This window comes from Ceratotherium simum, chromosome 13 (assembly GCF_057802395.1).
Source record: "Ceratotherium simum simum isolate JZ-2026a chromosome 13, ASM5780239v1, whole genome shotgun sequence".
Taxonomy (NCBI): domain Eukaryota; kingdom Metazoa; phylum Chordata; class Mammalia; order Perissodactyla; family Rhinocerotidae; genus Ceratotherium; species Ceratotherium simum.
This window is the reverse complement of record NC_141912.1, coordinates 39950554-39978263: the sequence shown is the minus strand read 5'-3', so window position 1 is coordinate 39978263 and position 27710 is coordinate 39950554. Positions and strand designations below refer to the sequence as shown.

At 38.6% G+C, this 27710-nt stretch overlaps 1 protein-coding gene across 1 annotated transcript in view; it reads right to left on the bottom strand.

Moving 5' to 3' along the window:
• The window catches only part of DNAH8 (dynein axonemal heavy chain 8), a 290688-nt gene that overhangs the window by 112920 nt on the left and 150058 nt on the right, over positions 1-27710 (bottom strand). Inside the window, exons 51-60 of the mRNA XM_014782746.2 lie at positions 25928-26070; positions 25327-25461; positions 24762-24884; positions 18774-18987; positions 15665-15774; positions 11556-11719; positions 10024-10216; positions 8480-8602; positions 6779-6909; positions 1358-1511 (exon numbers count right to left, since the gene is read on the bottom strand). Coding sequence (XP_014638232.2) covers positions 1358-1511; positions 6779-6909; positions 8480-8602; positions 10024-10216; positions 11556-11719; positions 15665-15774; positions 18774-18987; positions 24762-24884; positions 25327-25461; positions 25928-26070 — 1490 coding nt within the window. The remainder of the gene's footprint in view (positions 1-1357; positions 1512-6778; positions 6910-8479; positions 8603-10023; positions 10217-11555; positions 11720-15664; positions 15775-18773; positions 18988-24761; positions 24885-25326; positions 25462-25927; positions 26071-27710) is intronic.

The window sequence follows — 27710 nt, the reverse complement described above, 5'->3', positions numbered from 1 at the left end:
CATCTCTTTAAATGTCCAGTGACACCCTCTGTTCTGACTCATAGTCTCAACTCTGGCTCCAAGGTAGTTAACCAGCTCGTGCACCAGTAAGCATCAATATACATCATTGCGAAGGGAAGAGTTAACAGAGCAGGTCTGATCTAGAGAAGGGTGTGATTGCAGGGGTGGCTGGCCCTCAGCTGGCATCTGGGAACTTGGCTTTTGGACTGTCTCCTCCATTACTAATTGATGAAGTTGTTCTACTGTGCCTAGACTATTTGTACAAATATGGGGATATATGGTGAACATCTGCTTTCCTTCTGGGAGTCTGGAATTTTGGCAGTTGTGGCTAGGCAGGGAGTGACTACATGACAGCCCCCAATTAAACCACTGGACTCTGAATCTCAAACAGTCTTCCCTGAACAGAAATACAACGCATGTGCTACCGCATTTCATTATTAGAGGAAAAGCATATTCTGCATGGCTCCTTTGGTGAGAACATAGGAAGCCTGCACGTGGATTTCTCCAGACTCTACCTGAGGTGTCTTTTTCTTTACTGATGCTACTGTGAATCCTTACTATGTTGCTGCAATAAATCTTAGCCATGAGTACAACTATATGCTAAGTCCCATGAGTCCTTCTAATAAAGTACCATGAATGTGGGTGGTCGTGGAAGTGCTGATACAAGTGGTATCAGAAGTGATGACACAAGGGCCGGCCAGGTGGCATAGTGGTTAAGTTCTCACACTCCGCTTCGGCGGCCTGGGGTTCGCCAGTTCAGATCCTGGACACAGACCTACTCACCGCTCATCAAGTCATGCTGAGGCAGCGTCCCACATAGAAGAAATAGAAAGACCTACAACTAGGATATACAACTATGTACTGGGGCTTTGGGGGGAAAAAAAAGAAAAAGAGGAAGATTGGCAACAGATGTTAGCTCAGGGCCAATCTTCCTCAAAAAAAAAAAAAGAAGTTCATTTGTTGTAAAAAAGAAAAAAAAAAGTCATGACACAAACAGCTACTTACAGCTAGTGGAACTCTTTCAACCATTCTTTACTCTTGATTATTAGAGAGAGAGAGAGAGAGAGAGAGAGATGATAGATGACTTTGCTTCTCCTAAAATAAATTATAGGATCAAATTGAAGATTGAAGAGACAAATAAGAAAGCATATTTAAAATCAAAGAAAACATACAAAGTATCTGGAGGTGGGCAGCATTCATTTCACAGGAACTTCAAAAAATCTGGTAAATCTCGTACGTTAATCATGTCTAAAATAAAAAACGTGTGCTAAATGGCCTCACTTCTGAAGGGTTGCTGTTTTGTCTATCCAAATTTACACTTTAAAAATATTAGTTTTTCTCTACTTTTGAGACTTACCTCCCCCGAAGACAGCAGGTTGTTAAGATATTCCAGAAATGCTTCATCTTTTATTTCATTGTCAGTAAAAATGAAAGTGATGCCTTTTCCATCAGCACCAGCAACTTTGTACAAACCTTTTAAGTCGTCTGTTAGATTATTCACATTATATGACCTAAAAATAGAAGCAGTAGGAAATTTAAAAATAAAAATATATATATAATCATAATTTATCTCAAAACATAATATAACCCATGATAGAGCATAATCTGCACCTGCTCCAGTAGATATTAAATAATAGTGCCTGCTAGAAAACACAGCAATTAGAGCAAAAAAAGCTACATGTTATAACTCAAAACAAATATGTTTTACCTAACCTGAGAGGTGAGAAATGGGGAACTTACCAGAAGTGACTCATGTAGAAAAACTGGGAATAGAGAAATGAACTTTTATTCCCTGAAATCTGAGAGGTCTTAGCAACAGATTTTGCCCAAGTGAATACATCTGTAATACCTAAAACTAGTCTGAAATTTGGATGAGTTTGGATTTGTAAGAAAGTCATGATAAATTATAAATAAAATTAGTGATAAATTATATATAGTGGTAATTTGCACATCTCACTAAGTGGCTAGATTCAGAGAAAGCCTACAGGAAAAGATGCACTATGCAATGTGATATCAACAACAGAGATGTTACAATTACGTGGTTACAGATGATGAAAAGAGAAGCTCTTGGTCTTTGGTTATCTGTGTACTCTGTCCCCTACTAAACACATGTGCTGCCAGAGATGATGTGATGTGTAAAAATCAAGCAGACATTTTCTGAAGTGTTGCATATGAATCCTCATGAGTAAGTTGATGACAAGGACAGTAAAGAAACCCTCTCTTGAAGGAGGTTTTACAGTGCAGGTAATAAAGGTAATAAGTAATAATCCATAGGGTCTAATGGAAAGACTATGGGCACTGGAACCAGATGGACCTGGGGTCAAATCCCCATTCTGCAGTTTTAGAAAAATTCCTTCACATTTCTCAGCTTCTGTTAACTCATCTGCAAAATGAAGATAATATCTATTTGTACAGGTTGCTGTCGGCATTAGAGGTGATGTAGCTTAAGTGCACTTGAATGAATAAATAGCTTATTTTTAAACTGGGAGCATCAGCTACCCGCTTCAGAGTGGCACTACAGTAAAAGTCTTGTAGACCTCCACAAAAGGAACCCCATCAAAAAAAAGAACACAGGTCCCTTTCAAAATAATTCCCAAAGGAGAAGTTCATTAAAAAGAGAAATCGGTAAAATCGTTTGCTGAGACATAGCTGCACCTACGTCTGCATCTGTGTTGGGAGAGTAACACAGCCCACATCCTTCCTGCAGAGATGCTGTGGGCTGGTGCTGTCAGAGTAATCCTCTCCCTTACCGGCCAGCCTCTGAATCCACCAGGCAATGATGTCACATAGCCATTTTGACAGATTTTTTTCCTTTGAATTAAACTTTTATGTCTTGCTTTTGCGATATATAGACACAGTCACAACACACCTCTCTCTAGGTCCTGACATCTCTTGCTTCTTCCTTTCATAGCTAAGCTTCTTGAGGAGTTCCTAAATTTGTTATCATTGCTTCTCCCCTTCCTTAGTCCAATGTGGCGTCCACATCCATCCACTCCACTGGAAGTTTGGTCACGTTGACTGTTAGTTACCACTTTTCATGCCTTAACTTAATCAACATTTTCAGGGTAATTCTCTACCTCCTTGGTTTCTGGAACCCACTCTAGATTTCCCCCTCTCTACTTGCCTCTCCTTCTTACTCCTCATTGCAAGCCCCCTTTCTCTATGTTGGGAGACCCCAGGGTTCTTTCCTCAGCCGTCTTTTCTTCTCACTCAGCACCCTATTCATGCTCCTCATTAAGTTAAAGGTGTTCTCTCCACTGAGACTTCTATACTTATATCTTGAGACCCCTCTCCTGAACTCCACCTCCGTGAAGCTAACTACCTATGGAAACTGTGTGTTCTGCAGACATTTCATATTCAACATGTACTGAACTAAATTCTCATTTTACCATTTAAAACAGGTCATTTATTCATTTGTTCAAACTTTTTTTTTTTTTGGCTGAGGAAGATTTGCCCTGAGCTAACATCTGTTGCTAATCTTCCTCTTTTTTTGCTTGAAGAAGATTCACCCTGAGCTAACATCTGTGCCAGTCTTCCTCTACTTTGTACGTGGGTTGCCACCATAGCATGGCTGACAAGTGGTGTAGGTCCACTCCTGGGATCCAAACCCGCGAACCCAGGCTGCTGAAGCAGAGCATGCCGAACTTAACCACTACACCACGGGGCCGGCCCCCAAACATACTTTTATAGTGTTGATTAAAAGTAACCACTTTATAGTTATGGTAGACAAGACAAAGGTTACAACAGTCCGTCCTCAGGGAGCTCACAGCACAGTGAAGGAGACAGAAATGTGAACCAGCACTTTTTTAATGCATTGTGATAAATACCACTGGAGAAATTAGGGTGTCATCCTAGACCCTTTCTTCTTCCCTCTTCTTTGCCCCGTATCCAATCAGTTGCTATCAATCCCACAGACTTTAAACCGTCCCCACTGACTCCTCTCTATTCCCACTTTCCCTGCTATTTTAAAATGTACCCAGGATTTGTTTTAATCGGGTATGGTAAGAAACGCAGACAGGAAAAAGATTACCATGAAGGAGGAAGTTTATACTCACAGACCCCTAGAAACAGAGGGGGCCTGCCACGCCACACAGGGCTACATAGGGAAGCACCAGCGTCAGTCAGGAGGTGGAAGGAGAGAGGGGAAAGCTTGGGCAGCAGCCTTTATTGTGGTTCCCTTGAGGAAGGCAGGCTAAGCAGACTTAGGATTGGCTAGTCTGAATAATTCCAGCAGGTTCCGGGGCATAGATGCTGTCCCTAGTCGACTGGTATTTGTCTCTGGGGTGATTAAGGCAGAGGAATACCGCTTCCTGGAGTGTAAAGCCCGATAGAGGCGGTGGTTCAGAGTGTGAGCTCTGGATTGGTTGGTTTACATATGAAAGGCGCACTCCTGGGCTAGTCATTTGCTATCTCTAAGAACTGACTAGCCCTGGGAGAGGCAGTCTCTCCCCACTCAGCAAGGCCCCAGATGCCGGAGCATCAAGAATGCAGAAAATAAGAAAATGTAGTTAGCACACCTGCCTTAATTTAAGCCTCTGTTATTTCTGACTACAACGACTGCAACGACATCCACCCCAGGATCACAAGTTCAGACAGCTTCAGGAATCGGGCAGTAACGCCAATGAGAGAAGCAAGGCTGGTGGGTCTCCGGTCAACTGGAGGACAGCACGGCCCATCTTAGGAGGCAGCTGCTGCTCGGCTCCAGCCACCTGGGAATGTAGGCCCAATGTTGCCAGATCTTCCAATTGTTTCAAGAGAAGTCAGAAATACACGTTTGTTATGTGAAATCTCCCAATTTTTAAATGTTGACAACTAATTAAATTTAATTTAATTAATCTCTAGACATCTGATGTTTCATGTTTTTAAAACGCTCTTGTAAACTGTATCTTGTTAACTTTTTATCTATTTGGCAGCACAGGGGTGTGTGTGTGTGTGTATGTGAATTGAAAAAGTGATCTCAAACGTATATGGAAATACAAAGGGCCAACTATTCAAGATAATCTTGAAGAAGAACAACAAAGTTGTTCAAGACATATTAAAAAGCTACAGTAATTAAAATAGTGGGTAATGGTGCAGATAGATAAATAAACCAGTGGAATAGACTACAGTCACATATACGATCAACTGATTTTCAGAAAAAAATGACACTGTGATGTGGCAAGAAAAGGATGACCCTTTCAATAATGGAGCTAAATTAATTGGATACTTATATTTAAAAAAATAATCTCATGGCCGGCCCCGTGACTTGGCCGTTAAGTGCGCGTGCTCCACTACTGGCGGCCCGGGTTCGGATCCCGAGCGTGCACCCAGGCCCCGCTTGTCTGGCCATGCTGAGGCCGCGTCCCACATACAGCAACTAGAAGGATGTGCAACTACGACATACAACTATCTACTGGGGCTTTGGGGAAAAAAAGGAGGAGGATTGGCAATAGATGTTAGCTCAGGGCCAGTCTTCCTCAGCAAAAAGAGGAGGATTAGCATGGATGTTAGCTCAGGGCTGATCTTCCTCACACACACACAAAAATAATAATAATAATATTAACTCCTACCTCAGACTTTATAAGAAAATAAATTCTAGATGAATTATGGTTCTAAATGTAAAAATAGTAAATTTTATTTGTAAATGTGCAGGAAATCACAGGAGAATATCTTCATGGACTTGAGATAAACAAAGATTTTTTTTTAACAGAACACAAAGAGCACTAAAATAAAGGGAAAAAATTGAAAACTTTTAAGCTTCATTAAAATTAAGATTCACCAAGAGTGAAAAGGCAAGACAAGGACGGGGAGAAGGTATTGGCAATACACACTCTGACAAAAAAATTATATCCAAAATACATAAACAACTCCTAAAAGCCAATAAGAGAGAGAATCACACCCCAGTTGAAAAAAAAAAAATGGGCAAAGGATTTAAACAGATATTTCACAAAAGAGGCTGTCCAACTGGCCAATAAGAGATGGAAATGTGTTCAACATTATTAGCCATCTGGGAATTGCAAACTAAAACCACAATGATATACCACTGGATACCCACAAGAATTGCTAAAATGAAAAAGACTCACCATGCCAAGGGCAGGCAAGGATGTGGAAGAATTGAAACTCTCATGATCTGCTGGTGGAAGTGTAGGCTGGTAGAACCACTTTGGAAAACTACTCCATAAATCTACTAGAGCTGAACATATGCATGCTTCACATCCAGCAATTCCATCTCTAAGAGTATACTCAGACATGTACAAGAATATTCAGAACAGCTCTATTTGCCAAAAAAAAACAAACTCCACAAATGTTTATCAACTGTACAGTGGATAAGCAAATTGTGGTAATACACGATCAAGTGGAAGATTATACAGTGGTAAAGATGAACAAGCTATTGGTACATGCAGCATCATGGATGGATCTCACATACATAGTGCAAGCAACAGAAACTGGACACAAAAAAGTCAAGCTTGCATGCATCGATCAATATAAAGTTCAAAAACAGGCAAAACTAATCAATGGGCTTAGAAGTCCAAATATGGTTACCCTTGGGAGGGTAATGACTGGGACAGGACCTGAGGGGTATTTCTGGGGTTTTCTTCATGTGTGGGCTAGCCACATAGGTGTACCTACTTTGTGACGGCCATGATTTGTGTATATTTCCTTATATATGTTACACTTCAATGAATAGTTTACTTAAAAAATAAATATACCAAGTTGTTGTGTTTTTTTTTAAGTAAACATTTTACTCCAAAGAAATTACCTATAGAAAAACGTATTGTCGTGTTTTCTTTTATCTTACCTGGTTAATGTTATCTGGAATATTTGATATCCAGCTATAAAAGAGGCCAATCTCGAAAGGCTTTGTTTTCCTGAACCACCAACACCCACCAGCAATGCATTTCCACATGATGTTCGAATTATTCGTGAAATCTGTTTTGAAATAAAACAGTATTTATTTGAAAATAGGATTCAACTGTTTACATTTTCTTGCACTAAATGGGTCCAAGGTTTGACCATATGCTTCTAGACTACATTAGACTCTCTAACGGTGTATCCCAGAATTTTAAAAATTAAAGTTTCAGGTTGATTTATTTGATTCAAATTCTTTCCTTGCCTGTTTACATTTATATCATCATTTACTCAAAAAGAGTACAAATTGGCTTTCCTATTTCCTATTTCAAACTATCCTGTATGTGTGTGTAATTTTATTATTTTTAGACTCAGTGGATGGTGGAGCTGCTCTTCCCAACCTGCAGAAAGGAGTTTAGAATCGTTTGCATATTATCCATCAGCCTAACACACTGAAGTATGTAGACACCCAGCTCTACAACAAATACTACCTCTAGCATATCTCTGCCAATGAAAATTTTTTAAAAGTACCCAAATTCTACTCACAATGGGGGCAGGAAGGCTTTGGAGGAAAAAAAAATCAGAGACACAGCTTTTAGTTTTGCGTTGCTTTTCTATATGGTTGATTTCCTCAGTGAGGATAAGGCTGGAATTGCGGTCCAAATTTTATGCAGGCCAGTTCAAGACATCACCAAAAAGTTGTCTTTTACATTAACGTCACTCATTAGGGAGAAAGTCTAGATGGATCACTAAATTCATTATCACTACTAAAAAGAATTTTTTTTAATGCAAGTTTTACAGGTGGCAGATCAGTAACAACAACTTGATATGTATTAATTCTATCATTATATTTTTAATATATTAACCATTTCTGTGGTTTTGCACCTAGAACAGAGTCCCAGGCCCCCAAGACCTTGTCACAGTGGGTGCTCAATAATTACTTGCTGAATGGATGAATGTGGAACAGCCCTAGAACATTTGGAAATTCACCAAGTTTGCCAGAAGACAACTTTATGATAAATAGAGAACTAACAGCCTGCTCTTTATTAAACCTCCCTACTCCATGTTTTGACTTCCTGGAGAAATTCCTTTTTGATCCACAAATTATATAAATAACTCCTTTCTGCAGCCTTTTAGACTTGGATCAAACTATGCTCCTTTTGAGTGCTGCCTCCAATTGGTTTCTATTTTTTCACCAGTCCTGTATACCCAGCCCACCCCTTCCCCATCAGTTTGCCCATGATCTGTAACCCAATCATGAAACTGATGTTTTTTAAAGCATCAACTTTTCCTCCAGGGGGAACAGGATTCCTATCATATCAAAATATAATTTGAGGAGGGACTATTTCTTCCTCGGTGTTCTCCAACTTACTTTCTAGGAAGGTAAAACTGAGACTCAGTGTGTCAAAATCTCTGAACATAAAAACCATCAATTTGCCCTTGAAAAACATCTGCTGTCAGGTAGATAGATTCAAATAAGGAGTTTCTGATTAAGCCTTTGTTTTCTAAGACAGTGAACTGACCCAACCTATGGTCACTCTTCTATACACTGCCTGAAAATACATATTTATTCTCTCATAAAGTTTATCTGTGAAATTTACTAAACTTTTACACAATCTATTTATATCAGTAAATAGTCAATAGTTAGAACCTTAATAAGATGAGTCATCGCGTCTTTAAAAAACACCAGATCAAGAGATGTTCCTCTAATGATTTCATTAAACTGTCTTTGGTAAAACTGGAGTTTTTCAGACAGAAAGTCAAAGGATGGGACCTACGGAGGGGAGAGAGAGAGAAAAATAATAAAGATCCAAATATTTATAAAAATCACAATTGTAAAGACACTCAAAAGTAATTCTAAAAAATTGTTTTAAAAACCTAATGGATTTCCAAAGATTTATCACGGATTAGTCCACTTTTAGTTATTTCCATTTTCAGAGGCCTGAAACCAAACTGCATTAGTTGGTTTCCAATCTGAAACCATTTCTGACCTTTCCCTTCAAGGACCCTGGCACCAGCTCCTACCCATGGTAATTAATGTTGGAACACAACAAATATTTTTCTCAGTTTTATTTGCTTTTTAATATCGTTTATGGATTTTAAACAATATACAGAAGTTTGACATTGTTTACGTAGTCAAATTGTTCTGAAGGAAACACTCGCATATTTGTTTTGCAAATTGTTTCTCCCCATTTAATTCTTTGATCTATGTGTACTTCAGAATTACTTTGTTGTGTGACCCTGTTTAAAAAAACCCTCTTGTTTCAAACTTCATTAAACCTTTACATTAATTTAGGAAGAATGACGTGTTGCTATTTAATCAAGTAAAGTTTTATCATGTTTATTCCTAGATATTTTATCTATTTGTTACTGCCGAATGAAATACTTTTCTGGTATATTTTCTATCTTATGATTGTTGGCAAGAGTTGGCAAGCTTTTTCTGTAAAGGGCAAGAAAGTAAATATTTTAGGCTTTGTGGCTCATTTGGTCTCTGTCACAACTATTCAACACTGCGATTGTGGTGCGAAAGCAGCCACAGACAATCTATAAAGGAATGGGCAGGGGTGTGACAATACGACTTCACTTATGGACACTGACATTTGAATTCCATATAATTTTCACATGTTACACAATATTGTTCTTCTTTTGATTTTTTTTCTACCCATTTAAAAATGTAAAAACCCTTCTTAGCTCACAAATCTAACAAAAACCAGGTGATAGGCTGGGTTCGGCCCATCGACTGTAATTTGCCTCTGGTATAGAGCATAGTTGTTGAGTTTTATATTTATATCATATTTGGTTATCGTACTGAACTCTTACTAGTTAAAACGGATTTTAAGTTCTCTTGGATTATAGTAAGATAATCACATCATCTGCAAATAATGATATTTTTGTTTTTTCCTATCTCCTCATTAGATCTATTTTCTTTGTGTCATTTTGTTGCAGTGCCTAGAACTTGCAAAGAAATATTAAATGAGTGACAACTGTAGACATACTTGTCTTAGACCTGACTTTAATGGAATTGATGATAAATTTCACTGAAAGAAATATTTTACTTGGTGTATGATGACACGAATCACGACACATAACTAACGTAGAAGTTACGGCAATACCACGGTGGGACTCTAGCACGGGGAGAAAAATCTAGTTACGTGAGTGAGCCAAAAAACTCTTTCTAACGATGAAAATAAGCACCAATTCATAGACTTTGGGGACTTCAAAGGCAGTGTCTTCAGGTTCTTCACCAGTTGGTTCAGGCATCTCACGGAGAAAATCTACAAAGTATGGCTCAGGAAGAATAGATGACGCCACATCTGAGCCAATATTTTCTTCAACTGCACGAACAAGATGCGCATTAAACCACTGCTCGTCTTCAGGAGTTATAAATCTAAAATAGAAGTACAGTAGTAAAAATGCAAAATATGAAGTCATCTTTCCTAACTGAACATGGTTTCAACCTTCCTCCACCTCCTCTCAGCCCCCAGCCTGCTCCTCCGCCACCTCAGAACAGGGAAACAAGACGTTCTGCCTTCTGATAAGAAGGACATAACTCCACCCAAGAGAGCATAACACTGATAGTATTATCTGGAGAAGAGACTGACAAAGAGTCTCTCCTTGACCAAACTTAAGTCAGGCTTCTTTGAATGCTCTTCCCAACTAGGCCATGACTTTTGGACTTCTGTGTCCTTCTTCACATCGCCCAATTTTAGCAAGAATTTTGTCACATCGGTTTAGTCAGAATCCCCCCCTCCCCATATCTGATCACCCTTGATATCTGACCAAATTCCTCATTCCCCGCTATCCCCCAGGTAACGTCTGATCCCCCTGGCCTGCTTTCAGCAAGAACTCTATTATGTCAGTTTAGCCAGAACTCTCCCTTACCCCTGACTTTCCTCTTAGTAATTTTCCATCCACCAACCTCCCCTCTCCTGTTCCTTGGCTATAAATTCCCACTTTTTCTTTGTTGTGTTTGGAGTTGAGCCCAATTCCTCTTCCCTAACGCAAACCCCATTGCAGTGGCCCCTATACCTATCACGGCAGTCCTGAGGAAAGTCTGTGCCTTAACATTTTAACAAGTGTCATGAATAATTTTTTTTCTTTAACAATACAGATGAGTCACTTAGGTGAGGTCAAAGGTCCCTAAAACTTGCAATAGGAATGCAGAAGTGATGATCAGTAGTGGGTGAGCATTCTCTTTCTGGGTTTGCGGGCACACAGATCATGAAGGTCCTTTTCAGACTTACAATATCAGAGGGGGAAGAGAGGAAGTAGGCAGACTAACATTTGACGAGTACCACCAATGTATGAGACACCATGGTAGGCCCTTTATAACTTTGTAAGACTGGCATTACCATCCATATTTTATAGAGGAGGAAACTGAGTCTCAGAGAGACGACTGGGCTTATAGACTGGATTTCCCCATGCAAAACCTACACAGAGCTCACAGTTTTTAGAAAATATGCATAACTACAATTTGCCTCTGAATGTTATCAACTCTCTGATAATGAGGTGATTTAAAAGGATGTCCTGTTGAAATAATACTCAAGCAAATTAGCAGAGCATTTTTTTAAAGTGATTAGCAGATGGGAAGTGACATCAATGTTTCACAAGGCCCAGAGCAAATTAAGGCAACACTTCTTATTCTACTTATCTGAGTAGATAACGCAGGAATTAATCTAGTAGTGTAAATTTCTTATACAGTACATTCAAAACGCTGTAATACATACCTGTCTGCAATTACTCTGTTGCACTCGTGTTTGAAAAGTGACAGGAGAACCAACATTGAATTACACTCCTCAGCTTTTATGGTTAACATTCCTTGCCAAATTCTGGAAAGATCTCGAAGATTGAAAATGTAATGAAATTTAGAAGGAGTTGGTAGCATCTTGACCTAGAGATGAAAAAAGTGTGATGATTTCAATTCGCTTTACAGATAAAACTGAAAGTAGAGCTGCTTTAAAACTATTTTATTTCACAAATCCTATTTTAGACAAAATAGCCTGAGTAAATAAACCAAGATTAAGTTTACATGTTTCTCACAGCACTGACAGAAAAAATACATCATAAATAAACCAACATAGAATTTAAAAGACCATAAGTCCTTGCATAGGATGGATTCAAGAATAGTGCACTAGATGCAGATTCTAACGTCTGCTCTACCATTCATTAGTTGGCTTCGAGTAAGTCACTTTCCCCCGAGTTCTCAAAAACTATGTGAGTCACGGAATAAGTATTCCTAATCATTATTAACCTTATTAGTGTGTATATGCGGGAAATATGTCATAACAAAAACCTGAAGGTGAGTTGTTGTCCAGTAGTTAAGACCAATGAATGTTCGCTTCTAAAGTCAGTAATGACTATCTTCTATAGATTGCTTGATTAAGGTCCTTAATGTGTTTGAATTTCTGCAAATATATTTGTATGTCATAATGTAGATTTCACCGTGGGGATTCAGACTCAGTCAATATGCTCTCATATATCTGTATATCCATAATAAATTGGCAGTCAAGTCTGACATGCAGTTGTAAGTACAGGGTGGTTTTTCTGGGTTTTGTTTGTTTTTATGAACACTAATTTACTTACTATTTCTACCAACTTCTAGAATCCAAACAGGCAAAGATATAACAACAACACATTCTTAGACAGAGAGATACCAGTTAAAGAATAAATGTGAGGTGTACCAGGTGTGGGAAGCATTGCTGGCCACGTAGAAAGATTGTAACTATCTTAGCATCATTTTAAAGTGAAAACAATAATAATTCTGGAGACACAAAGCAAGCTCTCCACATGATTATTTCAGGAAAGCAAATGCTTGCTTTAGTACCTATTCATGGAATATGCCCTTTCTATATTGAAAAAGTACCCTATTGGGTTTACAGAGTAATTTTTACAGCCTAATTCAAAGTGCAAGTTAAAACAGCAGGTAGCAAGGGAAGATAGAAAGAAGAGAAGTGTTATTTTATCAATCACCCTTCAATTTCCCCTCTTTGCCTAGTTCCATTCCAAGCCAAAGTGTTTATTCTACTCACCAAAATGTAAAACACACACTTATATTACAAATATGCAAAATAAGGGGTAAGGCTATGTGAATATTGCTTTTTTATTCTTTGCTGTAAAAGACTGCAGCTATGATGGCAGCCATTGGCCACTGAAGCAATCATTAAAGAGAATTACATGAATTCCTTTCTTTCTCTCTTCTTCTCATTTATTAACTTGCTTCTTTCTTTCTCTTCTAATATTTCCGTTCAATTTTTCTCAAGTTCTTTCTTTCCTCACCTGCTCATGCTTTCAAGCTATGTAAACTAATATAAAGGTGAAGTGATATACAGACCACGAGTGGATTAAAAGAGTGCTTTGTGAAGACGGGAGATCTGAAGAAAAGATACAAAGAAGCTGCTTATTTGGGAGAGGGGCGAGGAGGAAGATTCCCTCACTTTTCAGTGACTATTTCTGAGCACCTCCCACTGCCCTTAAGAAGAAACCACGGTAAATAGGACAGCTAAATCTGCTGCCCTTGGGGAGCTTCCGTTCTAGTGGGGGAGCCTGACAATAAATAGGAAACAAAGATACTGATAAACAAACAGACAAATAATAATGATAACAATTATGGTTAGAAGAAATAAAGTAGGATCAGGAGACAGATGATGCCTGGGATGGGGCCATGGACGGTTATTTTAAAGAAAATGATCTGAGAAAGCCTCTCTGAAGGTAAGAATGATGTGAATGAGTCAAATGAAGTACCATGGCCCAGGGGCATGAAAAACTTGAGGTGTTCAAGGAGGATTGAGAAGGGCAGCACAGCTGGAGCAGAGTGATGGACGGGAAGAGAGGCAAGCCGGGGCCAGCTCAGGTTGAGTTTCACAGACCGGAGCAAGGCAATGCGTTTCACTGTAAGTGTAACGGGGAGTCTACTGGTGGTCTTAAGAAGGAGTAATGATCTCGGATTTACTTTTGTAAAAAGCACTTTAGGACTGTGTAAAGAGCAGACTCTAGGAGGGCAGGGAGGTTGGTTAGGAAGTCGCTGCATGGTCCAGAGGGCAAATGATGGAAGCACCTATCAGGGTGGTCACAGTGAGATGGCCATCAGTGCTCAGCTTTGGGGTATATTTTGAAAGCACAGTTACTGAGACTTGCTGATGGATTGGATGTAGGGGAGGAGAGAGATAAATCAAGGATGGCACCCAGCCTGAGAAGGAGAATAATTGGTGTTGCTGTTAAATAAGATGCAAAAGTCTGAAGGAGGATCATATTTAAGGGCAATTAAGAGTTCCATTTGGACATGTTAACTTTGAGATGGCTATTAGACATCAAAACGGTGATGTCTCCTAAGCAGTTAGAAATAAGTCTGGAGCCAAGCGGAGAGGCCTGGGATGGAGGTGTTGATTTTGAAGTCATAAGCACAGAGATGTGTTTAAAGCCTTGAAGCTGGAGGAGATTACCTGGATAAAGAATGGAGATAGAGAAGAGGTCTCGGCATCGAGATAAGGTGCCCTCCAGTATTTAGAGGAGGGAAAGAAGAAGGGGGATTTAAAAAAGGCAGCCAGTGACGTAGGAAGAAAACCAAGAGCATGTGGCCCCTCTGAAACCAAGTGAAAAAGTGTTCAGAGGGACCACTTGTCAAATGCTGCTAAAGAGACATGTAAGAGGAAGAAGAAATCAACCTTTGGATTTGGCAAGATTGAGGCCCTCGGTGACCTTGATGAGAGCAGTGGAAACAAAAGCTTGTGCAAAATGGGGTAAAGAGGTAAAGAAAGGTGAGGAAGTGAAGCCAGTAAGCATTCCTATAACAAAAGAAGCTTTGCCGGAAAGACACCAGGAAGGCCAACGCTATACAAATACGTATATAAGCACATTAAATTGAACAATAGCCCCACTGGAAAACAGATGGATATTACCACAGAAAATCATCTCAGACACTCAGACCTTGCCATTCATTTTGGAGTTTCTTTAAGAGAGGCAGAACAGCGTGTGCAAAGACCCTTGTTGGCAAGAAGCAGGCCCATAAAAGGAACTGATCACTATAGGAGATTTCACAGAAGAGCATTTCATAAGAAACACCCAATTCCTCTTCTGATAATTCTGTATCTAGAATTCCCCCAGTCCACCCAGGAATCTGAAAGGCTGGCACACTCTGGATTTCCCTAGGACACAATTTCTGCCCAGATGTGTGTATTGGCCTAATGAACGTATAGTGAAGTATGACAACTAATCCTTATCTCCTTTTGCCATTTTTTGGCAAATATATCAATCTTTTTTTTTTTTTTTAATCTCAGACCCATACTTAATTGCCTTTTCATGAGTTTGCCTTGAGCCATCTGGGTCTACTGAGCTTTTCTTAGGGCACTCAGCTGTGTATTAAAATCTAGCCTGTTTTGTTGTGTACACTTCCATCCATTCACTAACTCACGCTCCACCTCAGAGAAACACACAAATTAGATTTTAAGTCTTGGTTAGCTAAGAATATCTAGAAATCGTGTATTCACTCAGTCAGTAAACATCTGAGCGTCTTACATGGTTTGGTTGGGGGGAGACAGACATACAAATCAGAGTAACAAGTGGGAAAGCAGTGTTCTCATTTCAGCAAAATTCTGCTTTATCTTGGATGTCGTGTCTGGTTTATAGTAATATCTCATACATATGGAAAGCATCATTCAGTCAGAATATTTGCTCCCTGGAAGGAAAAGGTGTCATAAATCTATTTGAGCACCTAATTTGTCTTTTCCAAAAAAACACTACCACAAATGATGTGATGATAACTTCACGAGCCACGAGGTGAGAACTAGGCTGAATAATAGTTGACTTTTTTTTTTATTATTGACAACAGATAATTCTGTACCTTAGTCCACTGCCACAGCACTCTGCCCGCTGAAACTAAATTCGCAATCATCTCACATATTTCAGGTTTGAACTTTCTGCAAGGATCAAAGTATCCACAGCCAATAATTCCTGAAAAATAAGATTGAAGGTACAAGCTTACTAAAAGATTATAAGGTACATATTTATCCCTGTGAATAAATTATTACAAGACTGATTATGTGACATTAAGAATTTCTCTTAGGAATCAGCCAAGACTGGAAGTCAGCGGTGGGTCCTGCAAAGCTTAGTACACAGTGATAAGCATTTTATGTGTATTAACTCATTTAACCCTCCCAACATCCTATGAGAAAGAATCAGAGGCAGATACTATTATTATTATTCCCATTTTAATATGGGTTTAGCAACTTGCCCAAGGTCACACAGCTTGTGGGTAGGCGAATCTGAGATTTAAACCCAGGTAGCCTGGCTCCAGAGCCTGTAAAACAGCACTCACCCTGAAGCATATGAGAGCTGGAAAAGAACTTAGAGACTACTTCCTCATCTTACAGACACGGAGACCAGGCCCAGGCAGGTAATAGATTAGCTGCTGATAGAATTAGAATCAGGACCCACATCTCCTGACCTGCAGTCAGTCAACACTCTGGCCTGGGCTGGTCATGTAACGGTTCCTAGGAAACACCCAGCACAGTGACAGCCAGACATAATCACCCTCAGGAAGGACTGGCTTGTAGGTTTATAGACCAGTCTTAAAGTTTTAATATGTTTTTGGTTTTAGACTGCAAAAATAGATTTACTCCACTTTGCTCCAGTGAGACTATATGTTGAGTACTATGTTCCGTTCTGAGCATGGAATTTTCAGAGGAATGTGAATATGAATATCTGCTCAGAGACGCAGAGCAGGTTTATGAAGGGTCGAGCAGCTAAAGAAACTGGGCTTCAGTCACACAGACCGAAGAAGAGTAGCCTTGAGGGAACATGAAATCATCCCCCAAAGTCATGGTTGGTTGTGCTAGATGGCTGTAAGGCCCTTTTGCTTCCTGAAATCCTGTGATTCTGGATCTCCAACTCCCTGTGGGACAAATGTGTTATATAAGGAGCACAGGACCTGGAACCAGAAAACAGGATTAGCACCGCACCTCTGCCATGCACTAAATAACTGGCCTTGATTGGGCAGTTATTTCACTTCTCTGAACCTCCATTTCTGGTTTGTTTGTTTCCATATTTAATTTAAAATATTAATCATATGGAAGAGTATAAAAATAGTTTAACAAATAAGCAAGCACTCATGTCCAGACCACTAGACTGAGAAGTGCAACATTGCGCCAGGACGTTAGAAGCCCCGTCTGTCCAACCCTACCCATAACCCCTTCCCTCTTCCAGAGGTAGCCACTACTCTGACTTGCTGAGAATCAGTAACTCACTTTTCTTTACAGCTTTGCCACTTATGGTTTTAAACTTCAATCTTTTTTTTTAACTTTAATTTTTTTAATTTAATTTAATGGAATCGTGTTATATATTCTTCTGTGACTTGCTTCTTTCACTCAACATTATACTTCTGGGCTTCACTCACGATGAAGCTTGTAGCTGTGTTCGCTCATATCCACTGCTGCACAGCATTACACTGTGTGCCTGTGCCACAATCTATTTATTCAATTTTACTGCCAATAAATAATTGGGTATTTCAAGGCTTTTGCTATCATGAACACTGTTCTATGAACATTCTCGTGAAAGTCTTCTGGTGCACATGTGCAAAATCAACTACAGATGGATTAAGGACTTAAATATGGAAGGCAAAATTATACAATGTTTGGAAGAAAATATAGGAGAGTATCTGTATGACCTCTGGGTGGGAAAGGTCTTCTTAAATGAGACTCAGAAAGCTCAAACCACAAAGGAAAAAAATGGTAAATTGGTACATACCTAGAAGTGGAACTGCTGTGGGTGTGCGCATGTTCTACTTTCCCAGTATTAAAGGGCTTGTAGCAGTTTACACTCTCACCGGCAGGGTTTATGAGAGTCCCGGTGGCTTCACATTCTGACCAATGCCTGGTTTTGTCAGAATTTTTCATTTTTGCAAATCCAGTGGGTATACAATGGTATTCCTTGGTGTTTTAAATTTGCATTTCCCTGAATACTAATGTTTATCATCTTTACATTTGTTTATTGGTCATTTGGTTTCCTCTTCTTAAAATGCCTGGTTTTTGCCCATTTTCACATTAGATTGTTTGCTTTTCTCTGATTGAGTCATAGGATTTCTTTAAATATTTAGAATACTCTTTTGTTTTGTTATATGTGTTCAAATTTTTTTGTTACAATTTGGGGCTTATCTTTTCACTCTTTTAATGTTGCTTTTTAGATGAACAGAAGTTCTTAATTTTAATCTAATTAAATTTATCATTTCATCACCTTTATGGTTTGTGTTTTCTGAGTCTCATTTAAGAAGGTGTTTCCTACCCGGTGGTCATCTACATATTTTCCTACAAACGTTTTATAGCTTTGCCTTCTATATTTAGGTCTTTAATCCATATGTATTGATTTTATGTTTAGTGTGAGATAGGGGTCCAATTTCAGTGATTTTTCCCATAAAAATTACATAAAAAATTTATCCCAGTACTACCAATTGAAAGTCTGACCCTTCCCTTCTGATCTACAGTGCTTGCTATGTCAAATAATTAATGTCCATATATGCATGGGTCAGTTTCTCTTGTATGTCTTCATGTATATAATTTTTGATGGTACAGTTTATGTGAGCCTAAATATGGTGTCAAAAATCCCATTTTTATTAACTTATCAAAGTGCTACATTTGACTTCATATATTATATTGTTCATCATTCATTAGCCCGAATTTCTCTGATTAACCACGTCAAGAAAACCAAAACACAAAGTTTCACTAACGTCCACAGCTGACCTTCAACAAGGCTATTTCTAAACATTCCTGAGTCTTGGAATAGGCTACAAACATGAGTATTCTTAGTATTTAGTCCCTCTTTTCTGATACTTAGCTCTCCATTTCAGATATTTAACCCCTAATTCAGACAGAGCATTTTTATCTCTTAAATAAGGTTTTGCGTGGTTTCTGTTTATTATGTAATGCAATAAAAAAAGTAAACACCAAGAATAGTCATACCAAAAATTTTGTCTATTGAAGCATTTGAAGGCAGTGTGCAATTAAACACAGTAAACTGTCTTTTTAAACGTTGTGGAATATCATTTCGACCACCTCCAGGGTGAATCATTGCTGCTATGAGCTGCACATCGACAATAGTAGTGAAGTCTCCAGGCTTATCCAAGCTATACATTCCTTCCATTTCCATCATCTGTCGCACAATCTCATTAGTTATCTGAAATTTTATACAGTAATATTTTAGTAACACATCACTATCATAGTCCTCCATAGCTCCTACAAAATAGTACAGATGAGATTAGAAGAAAATATTCAACTCTTATCAGTGAAGTGTTTGTGAATGTCAACAACCACCTTCAAGGCAATTTGACTTAAATGATGCCACTCATGGACTCTAAACCGTAAGTTAAACATGATTGGTGCAAGTCCAATGTGGTCTTTACCACATTGATAAAACTAATTTCCAAATAAATGTAGATAAGTGAGTTATGGAATATTTGATACAATTACAACAGTACTCAGAATTACAAATTTTGCCAATATCTTTCACACTCAATAATCAACACTTCAAAATACTTTAAATCAGAATATAGGATGGTTTTACTCCTGAGATTTCAATATTATATTACTGAATGTTTTAGTTTGGATTTTATGTCCTTATCTTCTCTGCAGCCTCTAATACTGCTAACACTCCCCCCTTAGTGAAAATTTTTCCTCTGTTGGTTTCAGAGGTTCCATTCTTTCCAACCGCAGCTTGTGACTCTGGATTGCTTCCCAAGCCACTTTTCTCCACTCATTCTTCACATGTAACTGTTCTACAGGATTCCATCCTTGACCCTTTTCTTTTCTCACTATTTCAGGGGATGCCATCTCAACCCTATACCTGAAGAATCTCAACTCAATAACTCTAACTTCAGATTCCCTTCTAAGCTCCACGTCTGCATATCCAAATTTCTGTTGGACATCTCCAAGTGGATGATACACAACACCTCAAATATGACACTCTTTCATTCAACTAACATTTAATGACTACTGTGTGTTTGGTTCTATCATAGCATAGATAAAACTCCCTGTCTTCATGGAGCATACATTCTAGTGATGGGAGACAAAATATACACATGTATAGTTGTGTGTGTATATGCATGTAAATAAAATGGTATGTTATAAGTTTTTTGCAGAAAACAAAACAAAGAAAGAAATAGGCCATGCTCAGGGGTGCAACTAAATTTGGAGAGCAGAGGAGGCTTCACCTCACATGACATAGGAGCAAAGACTTGAAGGAGGTGAGAAAGCAAAGCATTTAGATATTCAAGGGAAGAGCATTCCAAGTGGAAGGAACAGCAGATGTAGAAGCTCTGAGCAAACATTACACCCAATGTGTACAAGGATCAGCAAATGTGGCTGAAGCAGAATCATGGGGAGAGGAGATCAGGGTCTTTGGGTCATGGTGAGGATTTTGGCATTTATATTCTACAATTCTCATGGGAGGGTTATGAGCAGAGGAGTGTGTCATGATCTGACTCATGTTTTACTTGGTTGCTGATTTGAGAATAGACTGAGAGGGGTGAGGGAAACAGGGAGACAATGAACAGGCATTTGTAACGATCAAGAAAAGAAATGGTGGCTTGCACCAGGTGTTAGCAATGGAGATGATGAGTAGTGGTCAAATCTTGGATACAGTTTGAAGATAGAGCCAACATGATTCCCTGGCAGACTGAACGTGGAGTTGCTATTTCTTGAGATGGAGAACACTTTTGGAGGAGCAGGTTTAGGGAGTAACAGGAATTTCTATATGTATCTTTGACTGCTTGCTGAGTCATTACCCTTGAAAAATTATCTGTGGCTGTTTCTTGAAGCCCAGGATGTATGTGCCCTTATCCAGACATGTTTAGAGTTTTCTTCTGCCAGATCCTTAAAAGCCTATTCAGTCAAGATCATCTCAAAGCAAGGTTAAGATTTGAATGTCTCTTGGCTTCAATCTCAGCCTGAATGTAAGTTTGAGATCCAACTAGACATCCCTAATTGGATAAATGAGCCTGAAATTCAGGAGCTCTTCAGCTTATAGATGATATCTAAATATGCCTCCAATATCCTCACCTTATAGGAACTGCTGAGAGGTCTATCTTCCTTGGATCCCTGCTGAATGGGAGACAAAAAGAGAAAAGAAACCTTCCCTGGGAGGTTGTGGCCTCAGAATGACACTTGCATAGATTTGCACCCTGGATATGCATAGCCTAAGTGGACCAGAGACATTCAAATCTTAACCTTGCTTTGAGATGATCTTGACTGAATAGGCTTTTAAGGATCTGGCAGAAGAAAACTCTAAACATGTCTGGATAAGGGCACATACATCCTGGGCTTCAAGAAACAGCCACAGATAATTTTTCAAGGGCAATGACTCAGCAAGCAGTCAAAGATACATATAGAAAAGAAGACAATTTGAACATAAACAAGAACTATTAAAACCATAAAGAGCAGAAACAGATCCACATAGACTTCACATACTGGAATTAACAGACACAGACTTTAAACAACTACGCTCAACATGTTTAAAGAAATAGACAACAAATTTGAAAATATATGCAAGGAATAGGAAATTATAAAAAATGACAACATATTTTAAAGAAAAAAGAATCAAACAGTAACTGAAATTAAAACTCAATGGATAATTTGACAGTAGATTAGACAAAGTGGAGAAGAAAATTAGTGAAGTGGAAGACAGAGAGGGGAAATTATCTAGAACATAAGCATTGGAAAGAGAAAAGGTTGGGATGTACAGAAGGGAATTACAGAAACACAGAGAGTACAGAAGAAAGTCTAAAATACATTAGAGTCTGAGAAAAGAGGAAAGAGAGTGAGGCAGAAGCAATATTTGAAGAGATAAGGACTGGGAATTTTCTAGAAATGATGAAAGACACCAAACCACAGATTTACAAGTCCCTAGCGAATCTTAAGGAAATAAATACAAATAAATCTACACCAACATCATTAAAAAAAGAAAAAAATTATAGGAAAGTAAGGCAAAGAAAAAGTCTTAAAAGCAGCAAGTGAAAAAAGGCAGATTAACTTCAGAGGTGCAGTGATTAAGTGGTAGTTGACTTCTCAACAGCAACAAGGAAAAGAAGGCAGAAATAATGTATTGGACATGATGAAAGAAAATAACTATCAACCTAGATTTTTACACCCTGCAACAATATCTTTCAAATAAAGAAGATGAAATAAAGACATGTGCAGACAAGCAGAAATTAAGAATCAGTCATTAAAAAACCTTCTTTAACGGAAATTTTAAAAGCAGAAGGAAAATGATACCAGATGGAAGGCCTGAGAAGCAAGAATGAATAAAGAGCAAAGATAGTGGTAAATATGTGGGTAATGCAAATGAAGAGTGAATATATAAAATGGTAAAAATAATGTATCATGGGAGTTTTTTCTAAAAAGAAAGAAATAGAATTAAAATATAAGTCAACAATAAAACAATGTCATGAGAAAGATAAAGGAAATTAAAGTGTTCAAAGGTTATTGGATATACAAGATGGGAATAAAAGGTTTGATTACCCTTCTCCTTTTTTATTTATTTATTTATTTATTTATTTTTTGGTGAGGAAGATTGGCCCTGAGCTAACATCTGTGCCCATCTTCCTCTATTTTGTATATGGGATGCTGCCACAGCATGGCTTGATGAGCAGTGTGTAGGTCCACGCCTGGGATCGGAACCTGCGAATCCCAGGCTGCTGCCGAAGCAGAGTGGGTGAACTTAACCACTATGCAACTGGGCCAGCCCCTGATTATCTTTATTTTTGATTATCTGTGTATGCTGGATGTACTGTCTAGGGTTAGGTAACCAGTAGAACGTAGAAACTGAGTACAGTATATAGATAGCAAACAAAGGAAAGAAATCAACTTCCTCAGAGAAATAGGAAGAAAGCTGCAACACATCTATGCTCAGCTGAGGGTAAGGAAATGGAGGTGTTGGAGGTTTGGGAAAAAGAAGGAATGAAATAGTCATCTCACAGAGCAGGAGCCTGAATGGAAATGCAGTAAAGGAATGAATAGGACAAAGATATAAAACATGAGACGAGACATGCAGTAGAACTGCTGGGCAGCATTAGGAGCTCAGTTGAGGTCCATGATCATAATTTTAAACTGATAACAGGATTGTGTGGTTTTCTCCAGCCAAGTTTAGCTGCACAGGCAGAGAGTTTTAACGAGGCTTTAATGTGGTTAAGGCTTTCACAGGTGAGTAGAGGGTGTATGCTACAGTGATTATAATGATGGACCGTGGAATTTTAGCTGGGAAAGGAAGTGAGGAAATGGGGGATAGTGCCATGATGGCAGGAACAATGGATGGTAGATCCATCTCGAGCTCCAGTAACAGAAGAAATGAGCTGCAGAGAGTGGACATGATGATCAGAGAATAAAATGCTTGAAATTGAGATAATGAAGGGGTCACAGTTATTGATAATGACAAGACGTAGGGTACGACTGCATGAATGAGTAATTCAAATGGAGTGGAAGACACGGTCATTGGGAGGAGGCAAGGTGAAGGAACTAAGAGGCTAAGATCATGTATGTGGATATTGGCATCACTGAGAATTATGACAAGCAGGACCAGCTGCATAATTTCTGGGGTCCAAGGCAAAATGAAAATGCAAGGCTACTTGGTCAAAAATTATTATTAAGAACTTCAAGGGGCCAGGCCGGTGGTGCAGTGGTTAAGTTCCCATGCTCTGCTTTTGCAGCCCAGGCTTTGCAGGTTCAGATCCGGAGCAAGCCATGCTGCTGCAGTGTCCCACATACAAACTAGAGGAAGATGGGCATGATGTTAGCTCAGTGCCACTCTTCCTCAAGCGCAAAGAGGAAGATTGGCAACAGGTGTTAGCTCAGGGCCAATCTTCCTCACCAAAAAAAAAAGAAAAGAAAAAAGAATTTCAAGATGGCTACAGCAGAGTGTTGAACCACAGGCAGGGCCCTTTGAAATGCGAGCCCCTGTGCAACACAACAATGAAGGCTGCCCTAGGGACAAGGACAGTACTGGAGACAGTAACAGTGACCCAGGAACCAAAATCTCTAGGGAAAGAAGGGGTGTGATCTGAGGATCCAGATGACTGCAACAACAAGGGCAGCGTGAGGTCAGACTGAAAGGATTTCAGGCAGTAGGGAAACGAGAAGCAAGGAGGACATCTTCCTCACCTCCAGGCCCAGGGCTTCAACTTGAGACGTCTGCAGGGAAGGCAGCGTCCTGGGTGTCCATCAGAGCAAGAAGATGAAGGAAAGTTCAGAGAAGAAGTTGAATTTACAGGGAACTTTGCAGATGTACTGTGGCTCCCAGGGGCACACTGAAAGGTTTCAGGAGTTGAGAAAGTAGGAGACGGGGTCAGAGAAGGGCCATGCAGAGCTGTCTGGGGATTAGTCTCAGGACAAGTGGGGACCTGGGAGACCTGACCTCCTGGTAGTGTCTGAGGTGAACCGGGATAAAGGGCGGCATGGATTGGTCCTGGCGGGCTCTGGGTGGATGGTGTTGATTAGGGAGTGGACGGCAGTGGGAAGGAGGTGTTGGGGATCCCACCAGGAGCATGCAGAATTCTGGCAGCATCAGTGAGGCTCTCTAATGGGGACTGACTCTGCCATTGAAAGGTGATCACAACTAGGACAGCGGTGAGTAGCAGAGTTATTTTAAAAAAACGTGTTTTCTACCACCAGGTACTCCTCGGAGAGAGTATATAGAGTAAGAGGTAAGAGAGCAAGGATAAAACCCTGAGAAAAGGAAGAGAGGAGCCAGAAAGGACCTGGAATCAAGCAGCCAGAGACAGGAGGACATTATTGCAGAAAAGAGCAGAGGGATTTCAAGAAGGGAGAAAGTCAGCCATAACCAAGACGTCAAAAAAGACTGAGAATTGTTACTAGGCTTCATAAGATGATGGTTATTGACCTCTTTATATTTAACTAAAAATAGTGATTAAATATCATCTATAAGAGATATTTCAGTCATACCTGATCTCCCCATTCATTAATCACGGGCATATTAATATCATCAATAAAGACCGTCATTTTTCTGCCTCCTGGTGGCCCATATGTACTGCCCATTCGCTTATCCACGTAGCTTTCAATTGTTCTCTAGAGAAAAGGAGATGGTTTGTCTTATGCATTAGATTTCAATCCGTATTACCACAAATGACGAGCATGGTTTTCAGATAGAATAGAATTTACTTATTTATTTAATATGTATAAATATAATTATCAAAACATATTTTGTGAAATTTTTAAAAATAAGTAATTTGAATGTTAACCATTAATTTATATGAAAAGAGATACACTGCAAAATTCAGCCTCAGCCTCACTATTAGGCCTGAATATGCAATTTGGATTTGGCTTCAATCTCAGCCTGAATGCCAACTGCAGTATCATTTCTTTTGATATATATGTGCGTCTGTGTGTGTATATATATACACATATATATACACACATATATAAATGTTTTATATGCATACACATTTTATTATAACAATCACTTAAAATATTTAATACGTTGATTACTATAGCAAATGATGAGTTTTACCTGAAACATCATTGGTTCTGTGGCAGATGAAAAGTTCAGACTTTTAGATAACTGTACTTCAGGATCATATTTTTTCAAATAGGCCTTAACCATTACAGTTTTTGCAGTTCCCTGCTCTCCTGTGAGCAAAACAGCCTGCAATCATAGGATCACCATGTTGAAAGGTGTTGCTAACACGTTTAGTTTTAAATATCTTATGGTTCTACTGTTCTTTCATTCTATACTTTAATGCAATTAATTTTAATTACTTTTTAGAATTACACTTATATCAAAATAAATTCTAGTTGAGTTAAATATTTAAATGTAAAACATATACTATAAAAGTGCTGGAAGAAAATATGGGTGAATATTCGCAGGACCATGGGAGTATGGAAGGACTTCGTAAGCAGACACCCACTTTCCTTAGCAAGCTGGGGCGCGCAGTTCAGGAGATATTGAATTAAGTGTATCCTGGGACCTGGGGTTCGTTTGCCAAACACGTTCCCCTCAAATTACACTACTTCCAGCCCTCTGTGCTGGAATTTAATTTTTCTATCTGTAGTATGTGAAAAGGTACGTTTCCTACATGGTTTGCAATCACCTAAGAAACTATCAAACTTACTTTATGTTGTTTTGCAATGGTGTCTATCAAAAAATTTGTCCTGACATTGTCAACATTTGGAACCAAAATTGATGAATATTCTGGGATACTGTCAGTTGGATAATAATATGGCTGAAGTTTCTTATTCCAGTGCTCCCAATCACCTATAAAATAAGCAAAAATTGGTTTTAATAAAACTGCATTCTTCAAAAGTCCTCAGAATACAAAAATGCAAGTGCTATAGACAATCAATAGAATCATATAAGTATTTAAAACATTTTCCTAAAACACGTAAACGTATCTGCTTATCTAATGTATATGGCATTTGATAATTTAAATTTGTTTTGCCTCTTTACAAAGTCAGTTTTTAAATTGCTAAATCATTCATCTAGTGAGCTCTGGCCTGAAATGGAATTAGAATCAGCTAGTGGTAAAACCAAAGACATGTGTAGTAACTAGGAGGAAAGCCACATCAACCGAAAACATGGGAAAGACCAAAAAAGAAATAACTGATTACTGGACGTAGGACGTTTGCCACAAGAAATGGGAAAAACAAATCCGGCCCTAAAACTAGTGTAATAGAATACCCAGACTCCTGACTTACAGTAACTACTAATTTACCCGCTGATATTATTCTTATAACAATTATTATTACCACATTTCATCAATTCCAAGAAAAAATTTTGTTTTCTTACAGGGAATTTTGTGGATGAGCTGCAGTATCTCTGGAATTTAGCATTTTAGCATCTCTGGAATGCGCCTTACAACCTATGATGACTTACGATCGCTGTTGGCTAGGCAAACTTGGTCAGAGATATTCATATTGTTGCCATCTAAATTGAATTATTTGCATTGTTGGTATTGCATTATTGAGTTTAACTGCTATTTTAAATGTCTTCAAAAAGATTATACTATGATTCAGGATTGTACCCAAAAAAGTTACTGTGTACACAGAACGCATGGAAGGATAACAGAGGAGCGCACATTTGATAGTAGCAAAGCAAATATTCATCACTGGAGGAATAACCTCCATTTCAGCTTTCCTTGCAAAAAATCAAGTCATATGGTAAATGTATGTTTAACTTTTAAGAAACTGCCAAACTGTTTTCCAAAGTGGCTGTATCATTGTGTAGTATATGAGAGTTCCAGTTGCTCCACATCCTCGCCAATATTGGTATTATTAATCTTTTTAATTTTAGCCCTTCTAGTGGCTGTGTAATGATATCCTATTGTAGTTTTAATTTGCATTTCCCTGGTGACCAATGATGTTGAATATCTTTTCACCTGCTTTTTTCACCGTTCATATATCTTCTTTGATGAAGCATCTATTTAAATTTATTCCCCACTTTTTTTAAAATTTGGATTGGCTGTCTTCTTGTTATTATTGAATTGCAAGAGTTCTTTATGTATTCTGGATAAAATTCTTTTATCAGTTACATATTTATTCCCATTCTGTGCCGGGACTTTTTATTTTCTTAACAGTGACTTTTAAATAGCAAAAGATTTTAATTTTGATAAAGTCTAGTTTATCAATTTTTTCTTTTATGGTTTGGGCTTTTTTGATCCTATCTAAGAAATCTTTGCTTAACCCAATGACACAAATATTCTTTGTTTTCTTCTAGAAATTTTATAGTTTTAGCTTTTATGTTTAGCTTTATGATCTACTTTGAGTTCATCATTAAGATGAATTTTGTGGATAGTGTAAGAGTCAAAGCTCTGTTTTGTGGTTGTTGTTAATATTTGGCTAATCTATTTTTCTGGCACCAATGGCTGAAAAACCAATCCTTTCCGCCACTGAATTACC